This window comes from Macrobrachium nipponense, chromosome 7 (genome assembly GCF_015104395.2).
Source record: "Macrobrachium nipponense isolate FS-2020 chromosome 7, ASM1510439v2, whole genome shotgun sequence".
NCBI classification, from domain to species: Eukaryota; Metazoa; Arthropoda; class Malacostraca; order Decapoda; family Palaemonidae; genus Macrobrachium; species Macrobrachium nipponense.
The window spans coordinates 109,312,837-109,330,336 of NC_061109.1; the positions used below are offsets into that span (position 1 = coordinate 109,312,837).

General features: G+C 33.7%; 1 protein-coding gene across 2 annotated transcripts in view; it reads right to left on the bottom strand.

Annotated features, from left to right (window-relative positions):
* Positions 1-3,571: 3,571 nt before the first annotated feature.
* Positions 3,572-17,500, bottom strand: part of LOC135217565 (diuretic hormone receptor-like) — a 275,442-nt gene continuing 261,513 nt past the window's right edge. For both annotated transcript variants that reach the window (XM_064253532.1, XM_064253531.1), the window contains one exon: positions 3,572-4,418. In XM_064253532.1, the coding sequence (XP_064109602.1) occupies positions 4,202-4,418 (217 nt within the window). In that variant the 3' untranslated portion in view covers positions 3,572-4,201. The remainder of the gene's footprint in view (positions 4,419-17,500) is intronic.

A 17,500-nucleotide genomic window follows, 5' to 3' on the forward strand; every position in this document is an offset into this window, starting at 1 on the left:
GGACATATTTAAAGCCTGTGTTTTGATATGCACGAATAAATTTTGTTTGTATGGTTGGGTCGATAGGGTTAATAGTCATCACACTGCAATACAGTAATCACTATACAGAGATTTATCGTGTACTTTCATATTTATTAGGATGATGTTACAAGCTGAACGTGTTGCTCTGTTTTATAAACAAACAGTATCTTTGAGTGTGAGTATTCCTCCATTCCTCTTAAAATCTCAGTTTTTATCACTAGCTGGAAAACATTCTGAACCTCCCCCCGCCCCCTTTTTTTTTTGCTCTTTTTATTTGTGTAGAATTTCACTTTAATTGTAAGCGATTATACAGATACTTGTCTAAGGCTGCGGTAGTTGTTACTTCGGTGCACTTATCGTAAAATACAATTGCACGTAGCTCTCATTCAAACTTTTTACTTTCATTAATTTTGCTAGCTGGGAATTGGTTTTTATTTCTGTATCTTTTCGAGCTGTGTTAATGTTAGTTTAGTTCAAACAGTTGTCCTTTCTTTTATCTTAATGAAACGTTTTACCTCAAGGAGACACGGAATTCTGCAATTTGTTGATAGTTATATCACTGGACCTTATAACTTTTTGCTACTACTTTGGTATTACTATCGTTATCAATGAAAATAATCCCTTTTGTTGTCGACCGGTGATTTTTATTTAAATTCGTAAAGAACCTGAAGTCAACGAATCGTAAAAAAAAATGAAGTAGGTAGATAGATAAATATAGATAGAGATAAGACAATACTCTATCCGTTAAAGATGTAGGCAATTTTTATTTCTTTTTCTTTCTATTGTTTCTTTTCTTTGTTTTCCCACTATACGTAAAATTATGTCATAAATCTTGCCTGTGGTCTTTTATTCTCGTGTTTTGAGTATCGTGTCGGAAAGTATGAAAAAAATATACATGTTTTCGGTTACCCTTGGACTCGAATGATATGAGTCACGTTTTGAAAATGCGACACATTTGTCTAACTTGGAAACGTCAGGTAGAGAAGCGTTAATCCGAAGAAAGAGATGACGATGTTATTTATATAAAATATGGTTAGATTTTCTAGAAAGAAGTGAAACTGAGCCAGAAATTTAAGGGAAAAATTAAATGGAGAAATTTTATCCTCATTTTCGGATGTTGGAGCTGTTGAAAATAAGGTAAGATTAGGTTACGTTTTTGTTTTCTGAAAAAGATAACAGTTACATTACTGTGGAAGATATGAGAGAACCCGATAGTTGACGGCAGGAAAATGAATAAGGGCGGAAATTTTTATCTCGGTGGGTTGACGTTAGAAACAATGGAACTAAGGTGATTGACTCACCTGTGGAGAGGAGGTAGCAGAAGAAGGTCAAAGGCCAGAACTAAAGAGCAGGTGATGAGAGAAAATATCGTGGACTTGGCCTATTAGGTCTACGAATATTACACCGAAGAACTTACGGTAATGATTTTTTTGGCATCTCACGCTTAAAAGACTGGAAAGGAACAAACACAAAATGTTGCTAAAAATGAAAACAGTACAGCAGTACATATAAAATTGTTTCATCAATAATATATCATATATACACCTATATACACAATTACTCATTCACATAGGTAATTATATACACATGTATGCACGAACATATAAATATTTTATGTACAATACTAATGTGTGTGCATGTATTGGAATAAATAAATAAATAAATATATTATATATATATTATAAATATATATATAATATATATATATAGTATATATTGTTTCATTCATCAGTTACATATATTGTAATAGCAATTACCTGTAACTTTTCATTCCCAGACAGGATCTTAGTTTTCCAAACTAAGGCTCAAATCCCATTTACCATTTAAGATTTCTTTTTCATCCGAATTTCATGGCATTCAGTGAATATTAGAGAAGTTAGAGGTAATTGTATCGTACAATATATACGTATATATATATATATATATATATATATATATATATATCTACATATATACATATACTAATATGATGTTTATATTTTTTCTATTATTTACGCAGCACACTGGTCGAATGTGAAGCTTTAGTTGTAAGTTATGATACAGCACATTCTAATTGAAATTCTTGGAAATAGTGGCGAAAGCGACCAAGTCTAAGAGCATCACCCCTACATGCCCTTATAACCGGCTTTCGTAATGACTGAAATGCTCATAGTTTTAGGTTGTGTATATTAACCGTAATGGAATTCACATTATGAAAATAATCGGAATCTAACTACATTTATATGTACACCAGAACGACATGTTAAGCTAAACGCCATAGACTTCAATGCAATAAACATCGATATAAAATACAAGAAGCTCAACACACAGACTACAGTGACGACTTTCTCTTAGCGATGAATGACAGCACCTGATAAAGGATATATATTTATATATATAGTAGTATAGCCGCTATGTACAATATTATCTACATCTGTATCAATATGATAAGGAAAATATACGCATATGTTTATAAACGTTATATCAACCAACGTTCTCCGTCTGAGAAGAAAGAAAAATATATAGTATTACTCGTTGGCACTTTTAGGTCTTTTCAGTTTTGTTAAGTTGTTTGATTGAATTATCGACATCAGGAATAGAGTAAACATTACTGAACGAAGAAAGTTTCCCTTATTAGCTCACAGAATCACCGAGTCTCTTCACATTTATGGAAAACCTCCGGATATGTCTAATCCTCTCAAAATGTTGTATATATATATATATATATATATATATATATATATATATATATTATATATATTATATATATATATATATATATATATATATATATATATATATATATGTATATATATATGAGTTTGTAATATTGGCGTGAGGCAAAAATGATTACAAACATTTTTGTTTACTTGTTTTTATATCTGGTACATTGATTGTACCCTCCCTGGCATCATAAGGAAGAATAAGAAGAAAAGCCAAGAAGATATTTTAGGTAGGCTTCAAAAGCAGTTTATTTCGCTTCGTTTCTCTCAAGCCGATGGTATTCTTTCAGCACCAGCGCACCTTTTTTTATAAATGGAAGATGAAGGAGAAGTCGAGAGAGAGAGAGAGAGAGAGAGAGAGAGAGAGAGAGAGAGAGAGAGAGAGAGAGAGTATATTTCATTGCCCAGCGTTTTCCTCAAATGTTTAGAAACCTGAGAAGCGTCTCTGTGATCTTTTGTTAGATATGTATTTACATGTGAAGTCCATTTAAATGATTCTATATAGAGTTCATCTTTCTAGGTTGTCAAAGACCATTGAAGAGTACACCATCAAGTAAATCCTATTTCGACTTTGACTATACTGCACGACAAGATTTTGTTTTCGAAGTTATTACTCTAAACGTATGGTTTTGAGAGATGTACATACATAGTAAGATTATATACGTATGTACACATGCATGTGCACATATTAATACACACGTATGATAAAGATGTATATTAACTGATCTTGAGATTTCAACCCTTCATCTTTCTTGTGACCGTTATAGATCTGTCTCTTATACATGTATAATAATGAAAATATTTAGATAAGACGAATGTGTTATTAGGTCTGAGTCATATATTTCGCGTCCCCTCCGCTTTTTTTTTTTTTTTTTTTTTTTTTTTTTAAGTTTTCAGGATTCTTTTAGAAATCCTTGTTTATAAAATATTTAGAGAGTTAGTGATTGCTAGGGAGGATCCTGCATCAGCTCTAAAGCTATTCTATTTTCATGGTGCTTTTATGGAAGAAATCCTGACCACTGATAATCACGCCTAATCATTTTCATGCTAATGTAGTCGCAGCTCTACTATACAAATGTTTGTAAAAACTACTGTTGTCTCCTCCTGAATTAAAATTTAATAATTAGCGGTCCATCGTTCATATTCGGTTTGCCAAGGCTTCGTAGAAAGCATCCTTAAACGCGAAAATTTTATACTACACTTACAGAAAAATATTCCCAGATTATACTAGTTGCGTTAATGATCACTTAGACTCCATGAATTGTTTTGGAAATGTGAATTGACAATGTTGATATGATTCATGGTATATGCACCATAGATATATCACTCTTATCTCAATATCTAAACAATAGATTAATGTTCTCCATTCTTCTTAAATCAAAGCTTAAAGACAAAAAATGGTGTAACCAAGACAGCCTGAACAGTACATGTCAGATAAAAATAGAAAAAAAAAAAAATTATTTCTGAGGAGTTCTAATTTAAATAGTTGAATCGGTGACTGATATCCTCGTGTCCTGGTCAGCCAGAGGAATCAGTGAACTGGCCTTTGAGATCCTGCGGGATGGCTGCGGAGAGACTGCGGGGGGTGCAACGGCGCTGCTATTGGTGTTGCAGCCGTTGATAACAACGGTCGTCATTGTTGTGGAGTCCGTGCATAGGGACTCTCTCTTGCCTCCGAACAGCCGTCCTCCCTTCCTGCCAATGAGATGGATGGAGGCGCAGGGAATGAGATATGGAAAAGAACGATTATATATTTAATTTTTTCAGGTCGCAAAAATTATTTGTATTAGGTATATTTGGAGGGGATAGTGGTGAAGTTATGTATAAGTATAGATATTTTTTTAGACTTAACTTAAGTGAAGGTCTTAAACTAGAGCTCATAAAGATGACAGATTATGGATCTATATATCTTTGGATCTCCCCCCCCCCCCCCCCCAAGACTTTGTAGATGGCGTGATGGTATTTTCTTCATCAAGGTATATATATATATATATATATATATATATATATATATGTTTGTGTGTGATATATATATATATATATATATATATATATATATATATATATATATATACATATATATATATAAGGAAGGGTCTTGAAATTTAGGAAGCATGAAAGTGCGTAAGATAGAGAGGAAAATGATGTACTACGTATGAAAGGGTTAGGCATACTGCTGAACAACCTGATATTAAAATTTTTTTCCGCTGAAGTCAACCCTCTCTTAAGAAAATGCTACATGTTGAAGAAAAATTATATGTATATATGAATTATCTAGGGAAAAAACGATTAAACTTCGTTTCAAATGCTCGGTTTGGGAAGCTGTCAAGAAAGAAGCTATGAAATTTAAATGAAGAGAAGTTGTCAGTGCGCGTTTGCTTGCTTGCTTGCTTGCTTGCTTGCTTGCTCGCATGAGTTTTTGTATATAAATGAATTTCCGTGCCGATGTCTTTATAATTTGAACAATACGGAATCTATGATCGTTCGACCTATCTTCAGCCTTTCATATTCAATCTGTGCTTCTTCAGGGTTGCGTAATTGTTTTTATTTTTTTTTTAGATCAAGTGAATGACGAAAGAAATTTGTCAAGTGATTCTCGTAAACCAAGAAAGATGCTTCAGAATGAAAAAGAAAAAAATCAGATCAATGGATATAAGGAAGCTAGGCTAGTAAGTAGACGTGAATATTTCAGAAAACTTAAAAAAAAGGATAATAAAAAATAGCAGTTGTTCATCGATCTGAAAGAGAAGTAATATCGTATTTCCCAAAATATGTGTTGCAAAACATCGTAGCATAGAAATACCCGTGCGAGTTTGAAGGATTAATGTAGATGTATTTAAAAGAAAACAGAAAAAAAAAAAACATGAAACGGCAGCGCTACCGCATTGACTTCTTTCCTAATATTGCTACTAGAAGCTTTTCATTACTGAAGTCTTTTTACAAGTTCTACTTACTATTCATGACATCATTTATCTTGGTAACTCATTAAACATAATCCAATATTTCCCCTAAATATCTGCAAAATCTTGACGAGCAATTATGTTGTGTAAATTCCTTTCTCGAATTCATGGATGTGTGTAAATTCCTTTCTCGAATTCATTGATTTATGTAAATTTCTTTTTCGAATTCATCGAAGTGTAAAGCTGATGAATTTCTTAAAACAAATGTTGATGAGCGAACATCATGCGAACTGTTAAAAATATGAATGTTAATGCTTGGGATATAACGGCAAGCCATCTAACGCCCATAGAAAATTACCAAACTTAAATTTGTTAAATTCTGCATAACAATTGACGTTTTTATAGGTTGCTAGGTGTATTAGAACTCGCAGTAGGATCAGTTATTAAACACGAATTCAAGTTCAACGTTTCAATTTATTTTCAACACACAACATGCACTTTGACGACAGTTTCTATTGAGATCAACTTTTCTAATATACGTTTCTACCTACCGGGTATAGTGTCATTAAATCGGATATACAGTGTCATTAACTCGGAGAGGCCTAATGGGTAACTAAGAATTTGAACCACATACTACTGTGAAGTTTTAGAGGTGTGAATTACAAACGTCTGAAACTACATGACAAAACGTCAGAAATCGAGCACAATTAAACAAAGACTAATGTTAAAACTCCGACAGGAAACACCTAACCAAGCCAGCCTGTAAAACGCCATGTAAAAGTAGGTGCTTTATTTTATTTTATTTATTTGTTTATTTTTTACCTGTTGGTTATGTATGTATATTTATATAGATTTGTGTTCGTTCATATCAATTTGTTGTTTTTTTAAACATGGGTATTCTGTGTTTTATTATAGAATTTGAAATTGGGCGACTATGGCAAGCTTATCCGTAGTGAATCATGGGATAAAGCTTATATCACAGTTAATTCGATATACAAGAACAACTTTCAGAGCTTCGTGTTTTTTTAACACACTAGTTCATTTGTCAAGTGTCCCGTACACATCAATATAGTACTAGTGTGTTGTGTGACAAGACTGCGTAAGGAGCAAAATAAATACAAGAAGAGAATGGAGAACGCACTTCCCAAGCTGGATTAAAAGGCAGGTTTTGAACATGGGGACGTTCCGACCTCGCAGAACTGTGTTCATGAAATTATTAGTACACCGGTGAGGACACTTCCTTCACGATTGGAAGGGCCTGGGTTTGGTTCGGGAGCATTCCGGAATAATTTGGACTTTTTCTCATCAAGTCTCTTAGTTCCTCTGTTGACTCAAGTAGAAAATGGGCGGTTAGTGCTGATGAAGGCATGTACTCAGAGTTATGTTGGTGTGACGGTAGCCTACGTAATTATTAAGCAAATACCCATCAGTGAAAAGACGACTAGTAATGGCATTAGAAAAGAAAGATACTGCGAGGCAGAACATTTATGCAAGGTCATGACTGAGTAATATGAGGAGGAGGATTTTTAACCATAGGCTGAAGGACCCGATTGTATTCACAGTTTTTGAAGTGGAATCAGTAATAAAAATAGTTTAGAAGTGAAAAGCACCTGGCTCTGATGGAGTCAATGCCGAGATTGTAGCAGAAAATAGAATGGTACCTTTTATACAAACCAGACAATTTTACGGAATGTATAATGAGGAAGCAAAGCCTGATGATTGTGAATTGGAATACTACAGTAAAGGTATCAAAGGAGGAGGTCCTGACTGAATGTGACAACGTAAAGGCGTTGTATTTGTGCAGATTCTCAAGAAGTATTCATTACACTTATTCTTAGTTAGTTTGAGAAAGAAGCTGATAAAATGCTTAGAGAAAAACAAGCTAATTTAGGAAAAGGCAGTTGTGCAGCACAAATGTTTGTGCTAAGGCATTGTGTGCAGCAGTATATTAAATCTAAAAATCACTTTTTGATGAGTGTTGTTGAGTACAAGAGTGCATTTGACAACGGCTGCAGACCAATATAATAGCCAATCGTGAGTCACTATATTCTTACAAATATTGGAAAGCTAACTAAAAGTAATGATGAAAGAAACAGGCAGTGTTAATGTTGACTGACTTTGGTAAGTGAAAATGCAGTAAATGGGTAGGTTATAGAAGGTTACGTTATGTTATGTTTGTTGTTTGCCCTTCTTTGGGGCTTAGTAATACAAGAGAGGTTGGAGATGAAAGAGCAGGTTTAAACTTGATGGACTTTGAAAACGTTGACGATGGACTTTGAAAACGTTGACGATGCTTTTTTTTTTATCAGCTATATACCGTGAGATTTACAAACTTGTTTGTCATAATGCTTTATAGTATATCTAGAGAGATGGGACTAGAGATAAATTTAAGGTAGGCAGAACCAATGAGGCAGTAAGGATAAAGGACTGGACTAAAACCAACTATAGAAAAGATGAACGTGGTTGAACTTTGCCAATGGTGGCAGGCTAGAAGAAATGTGGAAGTCACTTAGACTGGAATTACATACAGTATTGAAGTTCACTAGAAAAAAGCTTTTTGAAGAATAATGGGAGTCAAATGGCAAAATAAAGTAGGAAATGGTACCGGAAGGAAAGTTAAACATCTTCCATATGTAGATGATTGAGTAATGAGGGGTAGTTGGAGATTTCTTTGGCATGTTATGTGCATCACCCCAGAGAGAAAAGCATAGGATAGTGCTAGCTGGCCTCCCGTGGATATCAGAAAGTTTTGTCGCCCTGACTTATTCTGATGAGAATTATGAAACGGGAGGCTGGAGAGAAGTGGAGATTATTGGAAGATAAAACACAGGAAAGTTATCAATGGCGTGATTTCTCTGAGGGCCCCTTGTCTCACTTGGAGTTCTGTGTATGTGTGGGTCTCTGTGTGCGATTGTGTGCGTGTAATTTACTTACAGGCAGACTCGGACAGTCCAACTCACCTTCCCAGGTTCAAGTATAGTTATGTATTGTAGATGTAATTCATTGTGTGAATGTGCAGGATCAAGTAGAAAATGAAGAAGATTGAAAAATTAACCTGAAACTATTTCAACAGGAATGAATGTGTACTATAAATGCACAATAGTGCGAGTGAAGGATTCTTTTTCTTCCACCTTGATGTAAATATATTCTTTGAATTGTAAGTAAAATTATTATATCGCTTACGTGAATTAATGCGTTTGATTATGTCCACATAATACAAAACAAACGGTAACACCATACCAAATTGGACATCTACACTGACGTAAAAAAAACATACACGAAGCCAAACATAATGACGAGAGAGAGAGAGAGAGAGAGAGAGAGAGAGAGAGAGAGAGAGAGAGAGAGAGAGAATGTTAAGAAACAATGCCAAGCAAAGGTCGTTTAAACAGACACCTAAAGAAAAGACGTATTTTCAGCAATTACAATATCACTAACAACATTTATTAACGAATTGCCAAAAGGTGCTATCTTTGCTTTGCTATTTATTCAACATATATTTAACCGTGTGATACAGTTATGTGTGTCCGAATAATGGAGATGGGGAACTAGCTTGAAAGTAAGTAGAACATGAAACATGACCAGAAATAATAGTAAAAATAAAGAAAAAGTCACTAGATAAATGCAAAAAATTTTTAGTAAAGTAGTCAGAGTTGGTTAAGTAAGAAATGAAGTTCATCGCAAAAAAGTTACACTTCCTTTTACTAATCCTGGAATTAAAGTTTAGAAACATTTGCTTATAAAACGTCCTAATTGTAATGTTGATTTTTATTGTAATACTAATGTTCCGTGTTGTAGCCAGTATCATGAAAACATCTTTCACTGAGCAACATTGTGTTGAATCTTTGTTTTGAGCAAAATTGTGTTGAATCTTTGTTTTTTTAGTTAATGTTTTTGTATATCGCAGATTTATGGTTTACGTTGTTAAGTCTTTATTTTTTAACCTGTTGACTCGGTAACAGTCCGTTTTGTCCTTCAGCCCCTTCTGTATGATACACTGGTGTACCATATTAATGGAAAAGTGATAATCTGTTTACTATGCGCCTTAAACGTTTTTATTATAGTAACCTTCATGCAACTGGGATTGCATCAAATTTTGCATATACTAAGGTATTAATGTCTTTTCTTTATTCATAATAATATAAACACTTTTAGATACATAATAAACTCAACTAGTAGTAAACACTTAGATTTTGTTGGATAGCAATATACTCACTACTTAATAGAGCAATAAACACATTCTGTCATACTTGAAAAGAAATTCAGTTTCATTTCATGTGATTATTCGAGTTATTCCATGGAGAGCTAGTTTTCTATAATGGTACGTAAATTCTTAGCTAGAAAATGTAATGTTAGGGGAGACTACATCATATTGTAAGGATAGATACTAACGCAAAGCGAGAAACAGCAAGCCTTTATTCATTTATTTTATGTTGACCGTTATCTAGTAATTTTGAGTTAAACATTTCATGCACCAGGTGATTATACTGGCATGCACCAATAAACAAACATATTACTTACCCCTGTCAAAGAGGGTTTGTAGAAAAAAAAATTATGATTAAGTGAATTAGTATACTGAAAATTCTGCTGATTCAAAAATAATTTTGATATAATGGATTTTATTCGTCAAGTACAACAATTCATTCATAATTTTGAATACTGCTTCCAATTATATTACACTAAAAAGATTAAGCGAATACATTACTAAAATCGAACTGCAACTCTTCATGTGTATGGTAAATTACCTACGAGCAGTTTATATCAAAATTTCACACTTCCCGTGTCTTGCATTGCTTGTTATTTTGTGAAAAGGCGTTAAATAATTCATGATGCAATATTGTCAAATAACCATCTCTTAACTAATTTCTCTCTGGTTGTTCAGCATCTTTGACCTATTATTTTGCCTCACGCTACATTTAGTGGTAGTGATTTATACTCTTGAGAGTTAAGTAAGAAGTGATAAAGGAAATGCGATTCCTCTCGATATACGAGCCGAGAGACAAGCAGTGCAAGCTAAGAATCATTTTAAAAAGTCATGAATTTTAATGTTTGTGAGTGAATTGAGAGAAAGAAATATAAAAGATTGTCTGTACAAGTGTAAAAGAATTAGGTCTGTATGTGTTAAAGAATTAGAAAATACTTTAAAGTTTTACAATAGAATTTAACTGATAGGGAACTTTAGTCAAAATAGTTTAATTTTCAAAAATAATTGCAAGTATATTTCACGGACAAATACTCTTTGTATTCATGTTGTTGTTGCACAGTTTACCTGTAGGCTCCCAACAAAATGTTACATAAACAACAAGGGCGTTACTTAAGCTTGAACTCTCATCGCAAAAAAAAAAATAAAAACCTAAAGATAATTATTTGCACCTCTCTCACTATGTTTCTTCACCTTGATTCGTATCTGTACATAATATTGTAGGTAATTCTTCTAAATTATTTGATGATTGTTAATGTTAATTTTGACTCGTACTTTTTTCTCAGAGCTTTAGAATAATATCTTATTTTATCTGAAAGCTGGGTATTGTTCTTAGGTCTATAAATATCTACAGAGATGAAGGCATTAATATCTTAGTGCGTGATCTTTTGTTTTATCACTTCATGAATATTGGTCTCTCGTCTAGAAATCAGCAAAATGCCGGAATCTCTTCATGCTTCACGATAATCCGTCTCATTGCCAGAAGTGTTGCATTTCTTTTGTGATAAGGCGGCAAAACGGCCTTCTGCTTGTTATTAATGATACCAATGGTTGTGTGTATGATTGTTATGTCACACGACGCTAATTTGTGTGTAATTGCAATGTTGCACGAACGATGTTTTAAGGCATCTTTTGATGCCACGAATAATAGCACCAAACACTGCACATTCAGTCTCACTGGCAGATTCGCCTCTAATAAGTTGTTTTCATAGTTCAGGGTTGGACCTTTGACGGTAGGGCTAGCCTGTTTTAGAACTAATGATGATTGTTTGACATGAGCGTCATTAACAAATTGTAGCTAGTTATATAAATGAATTAACTGTACTCTTTAATCACGCCTCACATGTAATGACAGTGTGTCTTGTCGTTGGCTTGGAATGTATTGGATAGGTTATTTTTCCCCTGCGAACAAAGGTGCCGATCACTGGCTGCAAGAAGACAAAATGGCGTCTTCGCTATTGCTGCCCCTGCTGGCTGTGGAAGGCAGATGTGGCCGTGTGATTGTGCCTTGGAAAAGTATGTAATTCTGTTGATTTATTGACATCTGTGGATTGATTGATTTTTATTTTTTTTATTTTTCCTCCTCCGTTGTTTATTTTTTTTCCATTCCGTGGAATGTTTTAATTCTAATTAATGGCCCTTTAGGCTTGTACTATGAGAATGATTACGAATTGTAGGTGATGATAACAATACAGTTAAATAGCTCATCTATAGATCTCTAGAACCATGAATCTTCAAGAACAACATTTCGACGTGATGTGGAGAGTTGAACAGTGAAAGTACACACTTCACATAAAACGTTCTTTCAAAACACTAGTACTGGAACAACGGGTCTGCCGAAAAAGCTGCTTAATCATCTTTTTCTGACCAATATAATATCCAACAAAGTGCAGTTTATTCTTTCGCACAACGAATCCTTTGTGGCGTTCATGTTTAGCTTCAAGGTAAATGGTGCAGGAAATAATCGGCGAATGGTTGAGGATTCCGTTATAAATAATTTTGTGGCTGTTAAGGTCAGTGTTAGTAAAAGCAGAGAGGTGGAGGAAAGTGAGCACGTTAGGTTTACGAACTGACCAAAGATATCTATCTATCTATCTATCTATCTATCTATCTATCTATCTATCTATCTATCTATATATATATCTATATATATATATATATATATATATATATAATATATATATATATATAGATATATATTGAATTATTTATATTTTATGTATGTGTATTTGTATATTGATGTGTTTTCCAGGCGATTTACGATCCAATAGACTAGGTTAAAAAAAAGTCTGGATTTCACTTGTAGCCGTACAGTTTATGGTTCACTGGACATGCGCCAAGGCCATTGAATTTGACAAATTCGGGAGGAACGAACCTATTTCAAGTCTATTTCGGAAGGTTAATGGATGGGCTTTTGTGATCTTATTCCCCGAGTGACAACGGAATCGACGTGGAAATTGGTTGTCATCAAATAGAAAGAGTTAGAGACAAGGGTCGGCCCAAAACCGAGGGATACTCTATTAGTTTGTATATCGAGGAACCGGTACTCGGTCTTTCGGGATGATATAGGAATTATCAATAAAGTATGGCTGGTTTATGAGAGCTTTTCAGAAGGTTATACTAACACTTGTTGAAGTTTTTGGGGAAGTCAGTTTTCATAGTCAGAATGAATATAAAAAAGGGTCGTAGATGAAGACTTAGCGCAGATGGGAGTGAAGTGCTGGAGAGAACTTCATTTCATGTCTACCCCCCCCCCCCTCCTACGTTTAATTATTGATGGTTTCATTTACTTCCTTTTATAGTTCTGTAGATTTTCAAATTTCCATAAGTTATAAGTTCAACATATATATTTTTTTTTTACTTTTTCCATGTTTCAATATCCTGGGTTCATTTTTCATTTCAATTACAATTTTTTTTTTTTACATTGCAGTATACAATGTTTATCTTGCTGGTGGGAAATATACTGACCACCACTGTTTAAATCGCTTTCAGTTCGCAGGACATCATTCTAATGAAACTTGGAAATGAAGCTTGTTCATATCAGTTTTATGTGTGATGTGTGACAACAACAAGAGTGGTGTTCCAACATCTGTCCATCGTGTAAAGCTTTCATTGCAACGTATATTGCCCTCGAAAGCTGAAATTGCTGTTTGTGCGTTATAGCTTACAAACTATACGTAGTACAAAAGACACGAAAAAAAATGAAATTAGCATGATCTGTCAGGAAAATACTTTTCAACACTTATTTTTGAACCCTTGGCAGAATATATATATATATATATATATATATATATATATATATAATATATATATATATATATATATATATATATATGTGTGTGTGTGTGTATGTAGGTATGTATGTATGTTGTATGTTGTATGTATGTATTGTATTATGTATGTATGATGTATGTATGTATGTATAAGATATAGTTTTTTGAAGCCCTTGGCAGTAAATTATTTATAATAATATATAATATATATATATATGTATATATATATATATATATATATATATTATACTAAACATCATATTTACATATACACTCATTATATTTACTGATGTACCCATACAGTCAAAAATGATGGCAAAATTTAAATACCTTTGCAATTGCATTGAAGTTATGATAAATACATTATTTTCATAATGTACATTGCTTCTGTCATTTAAATAGAATATAAAAGATTTAAGTCAACGTAAAAATTATCCTATGATTTAGGTTCATGCTGTAAATTGAAACAGTTACTAGTATGATAAATAATACTAAAATTTGAATCATGTCATCAAACATGACTATAATGTTCTTTATAGTCTACAGGCTTGTACAAATAGCTATAAAATTTTTATTTATTGAAAGGCAATTTATTATGGCAGTTGTTATGCAAGTCAGTAGACAAATAATGATTAAAAATCAGTGGGATAAATTGGTACCTTTAATGGAAGAGTTTCTAGTTCAGTGAATTAATACTTTATTTAAATAAGATTTAATACACAATCATGGTAACCATTAGTGTTATTCATTTTTTTTACCAGACCACTAAGTTAACGTTCTTAACCACTCATAGGGGTGGGCAGAAGTATTTAATCTTGGTGCATTATATATATATATTTGGCCCATTGCAACTCCCTCACCCTCAGAGTTCAGTAATTGGATAAACTACATATGTTGAAGATTTGCAATTTCTCTCAAAGGTTTGTTTCTGATGCTTAATATACAATATTGATTGATGAGTGCGTAATTAGCCAAATACTCATACACCAGGCGAGTGTGACTAATTAAAAGACGGGATAGTATATTTTTAGTGAGATGTTTTTCTTTGCGAAGATACGCAAACTATACTCTGTTTTTTTTCATCTGTCCATCCGCCTGTGGTGTTTTTGTATGGTAACACTGCGTCCCGGGCTTTAGATAGTTACGCTATGTGTAAGTTTTAGGTAAATAAAAGGATATCTGGGTGTACATTTGCAACTGAAAAGTGTTTTAATAATTTACTGTATGCGAATTACACCGTTAATATTCGAAATAGGATATTATTATAATCGTTGAATGTAAGCTGAATGTAACTATCTACAGCCCGGGACGCTTTAGATAGTTACACCACAGGCGGATGGACAGATGAAAAAAAACAGAGTATAGTTAAATGATGATAAAGACATTTTTTTCCCTAATGTACGAATTTCAGTACGTAAAAATATTAAATTATTTTGAAAAATAGGGATTTGTGCAATGTAACCAATATGTTGACCGTATACCGGTCAAGGTTTTGAGTGTCAGTGGTTAGAAGTGAATGGAAAATTGATATCAGATGTTTTGCTAATTATGCGACTTATAAATTGAATTGTGTAATGATCACACTTTTACTAATCTTCGTGTAGTTTTCTTCCCGTCACTATGTATCCAAATCGTCCTGTTGAGTGCATTGATTTAGAGCATTACATCAACTTTTAATTTCCTTTAAAGATTATGACTAAATGCTAGCCATTTTTTTTCTTATGAAGTCACTAACGCCCATTTTTTCAGTAAAATGGAATTGTCTGGTTAAACTGTCATGTTGATTTTCTAATATTTGTTTTAACTGCAGAAGCGAAAGAAAATAAGTTAGATGAAATATGACTGGTCATCAAAAGAGAACTGTTCTGAACAAAAGGGTTTTTCTATTTTTGACGAAGAGACCAAGGTCAAATCGGGCATCAAGGTTCCGCAAAGGACGGACCTCATAATCCTAAAGCATATTAATTGGGGGCTTTCCTTGTGCAGTGCACCATCTTAATAGAGCTTTGCGTGATTGTAATTCTCGGGTTTCCAAGACAAATGACTCGAAGGATCTCGGTTGGCCAAGGAATCATATGCGCTTTGAATCTCGGGGGTGAAGCTTGAGTCGTATTGCCTGTGATGGATCTTCTTAATTAATAGACTAAGTTTCTGTGGTATTTCTTTATGTTTAGACCACAAGGGTGTGGTTTGTACATTTTATGACGTATGCACAGAATCACATGGCGAGAGGGAATAGTTGAGAATTTAGAAGGAATATCGGGAGAACTAAAGTGAAGGGAACTCATTTCACTTTGGAGATAGTGATGTGATGATTTATGTATGACCGACAAAAGTAAAATGATTTATTATTTTGCGCTTGTTCGGCTATAGAATCTGGGGGTCGAGAATTGAATCCCACATGAATGATTTATTTTAAAGAATAGGTCAGCTTTTTTCATTTTTACTCTACTGTCTCAACGTTAATGTTTATATATATATATATATATATATATATATATATATATATATATATATATTATATATTATATATATATTAATTATATATATATATAATTATGGCAATTATATATATATAATTATGGCAATTCTTTAAAGAATGACGTATGAGGATTTGAATATTTGGGATAACGCGGAATATTATTGTTCTTTTTTAATAATGACCCATATTGATTACTTTTACAAAGCATTACCAGTAGTTATTACATATTTTCATTGGGTGCAGTATCGCAACAGTGTTTTGGGGAGGTAATGTTATCATATGGCCATTTATATATTATGTTAATATATCTGCCAGCGTGTTGAGAGAACATTTTTTAATTTAGTTTGACACGCTTCCTGATCACGTGGTAAGATATTGTTAGAATTTTAGTTGGCTTAGCCCTGAATTTAAGAAAATTTTTTATTCCAACCAACCATCAAGAGAGGGTGTTATAAGTCGCATTTAAATATCTCAATCTAATCATCAGTTGGGGACTGCTAGGTGCAGGCTTCTGGTCAAATGTACTATATAGCGTCAGTTGGGGACTGAAAGTGAAAGTCATAATGAGGGGACCATTTCAAAACCCACTTCATTATGTGAAGATAGGAAGTCTCTCAAGAAAACTGTAAGAAATGTAAGCGAGGATTAGAATTCCCGATGTAGAAGACATTAATCAATTAATCGAGGATGAAAGAAATATAATAAGAAACGATTACATCATTTACGTAAAAGAACAAGATAATTTTAACTACTTAAGGACCTTCCTTCGAGCAACAACAACAGAAGCAATCTTCTTCTTCCTAGCTTAAACCCATTTTTATATGGGGTCGCCATTGCGAATGAGTCGTCTCCATCGATTTCTGTCCTGTGCCTCGTTCTCATTTATACCTTTCAATTCCATATCTTCGCCTACACAATCACGCCATCTCTTTCTTGGTCTTCCCTTCTTCCTTCTACCCCGCACTTCCATTTCCATCGTATGTCTTCCAACATGACGTTCCTCCCTTCGTAACAGGTGTCTATACCATAGAAGCCTTCCTTCCTGTATTTTCTTCGATATTTCAGCTACCTTTGTCGATCCTCTTATATACTCATAACTAATCCTATCTTCCCTTGTTACTCCCGACATCCATCTCAACATTCTCATTTCTGCTACATCCATCTTCTTCTCCTCTGTTTTCCTCATACTTGCTGTTTCTGTTCCATATAACCCCCTGATGCAGACCTCCAGTTATTTCATCCTGCCTGAATTCGGTGTCTCACCTCTTGGTCCATGCTTCCACTATCTTCTAATATGGACCCTAAGTACTTGAACTTCTGTACTTTCTTTATTTCTTCCCCACCCGATCTTATGCTACTTCCCCCCGTCCTCAGTAATACTAGAACACATATATTCGGTTTTTGATCTGCTTATTCTCATT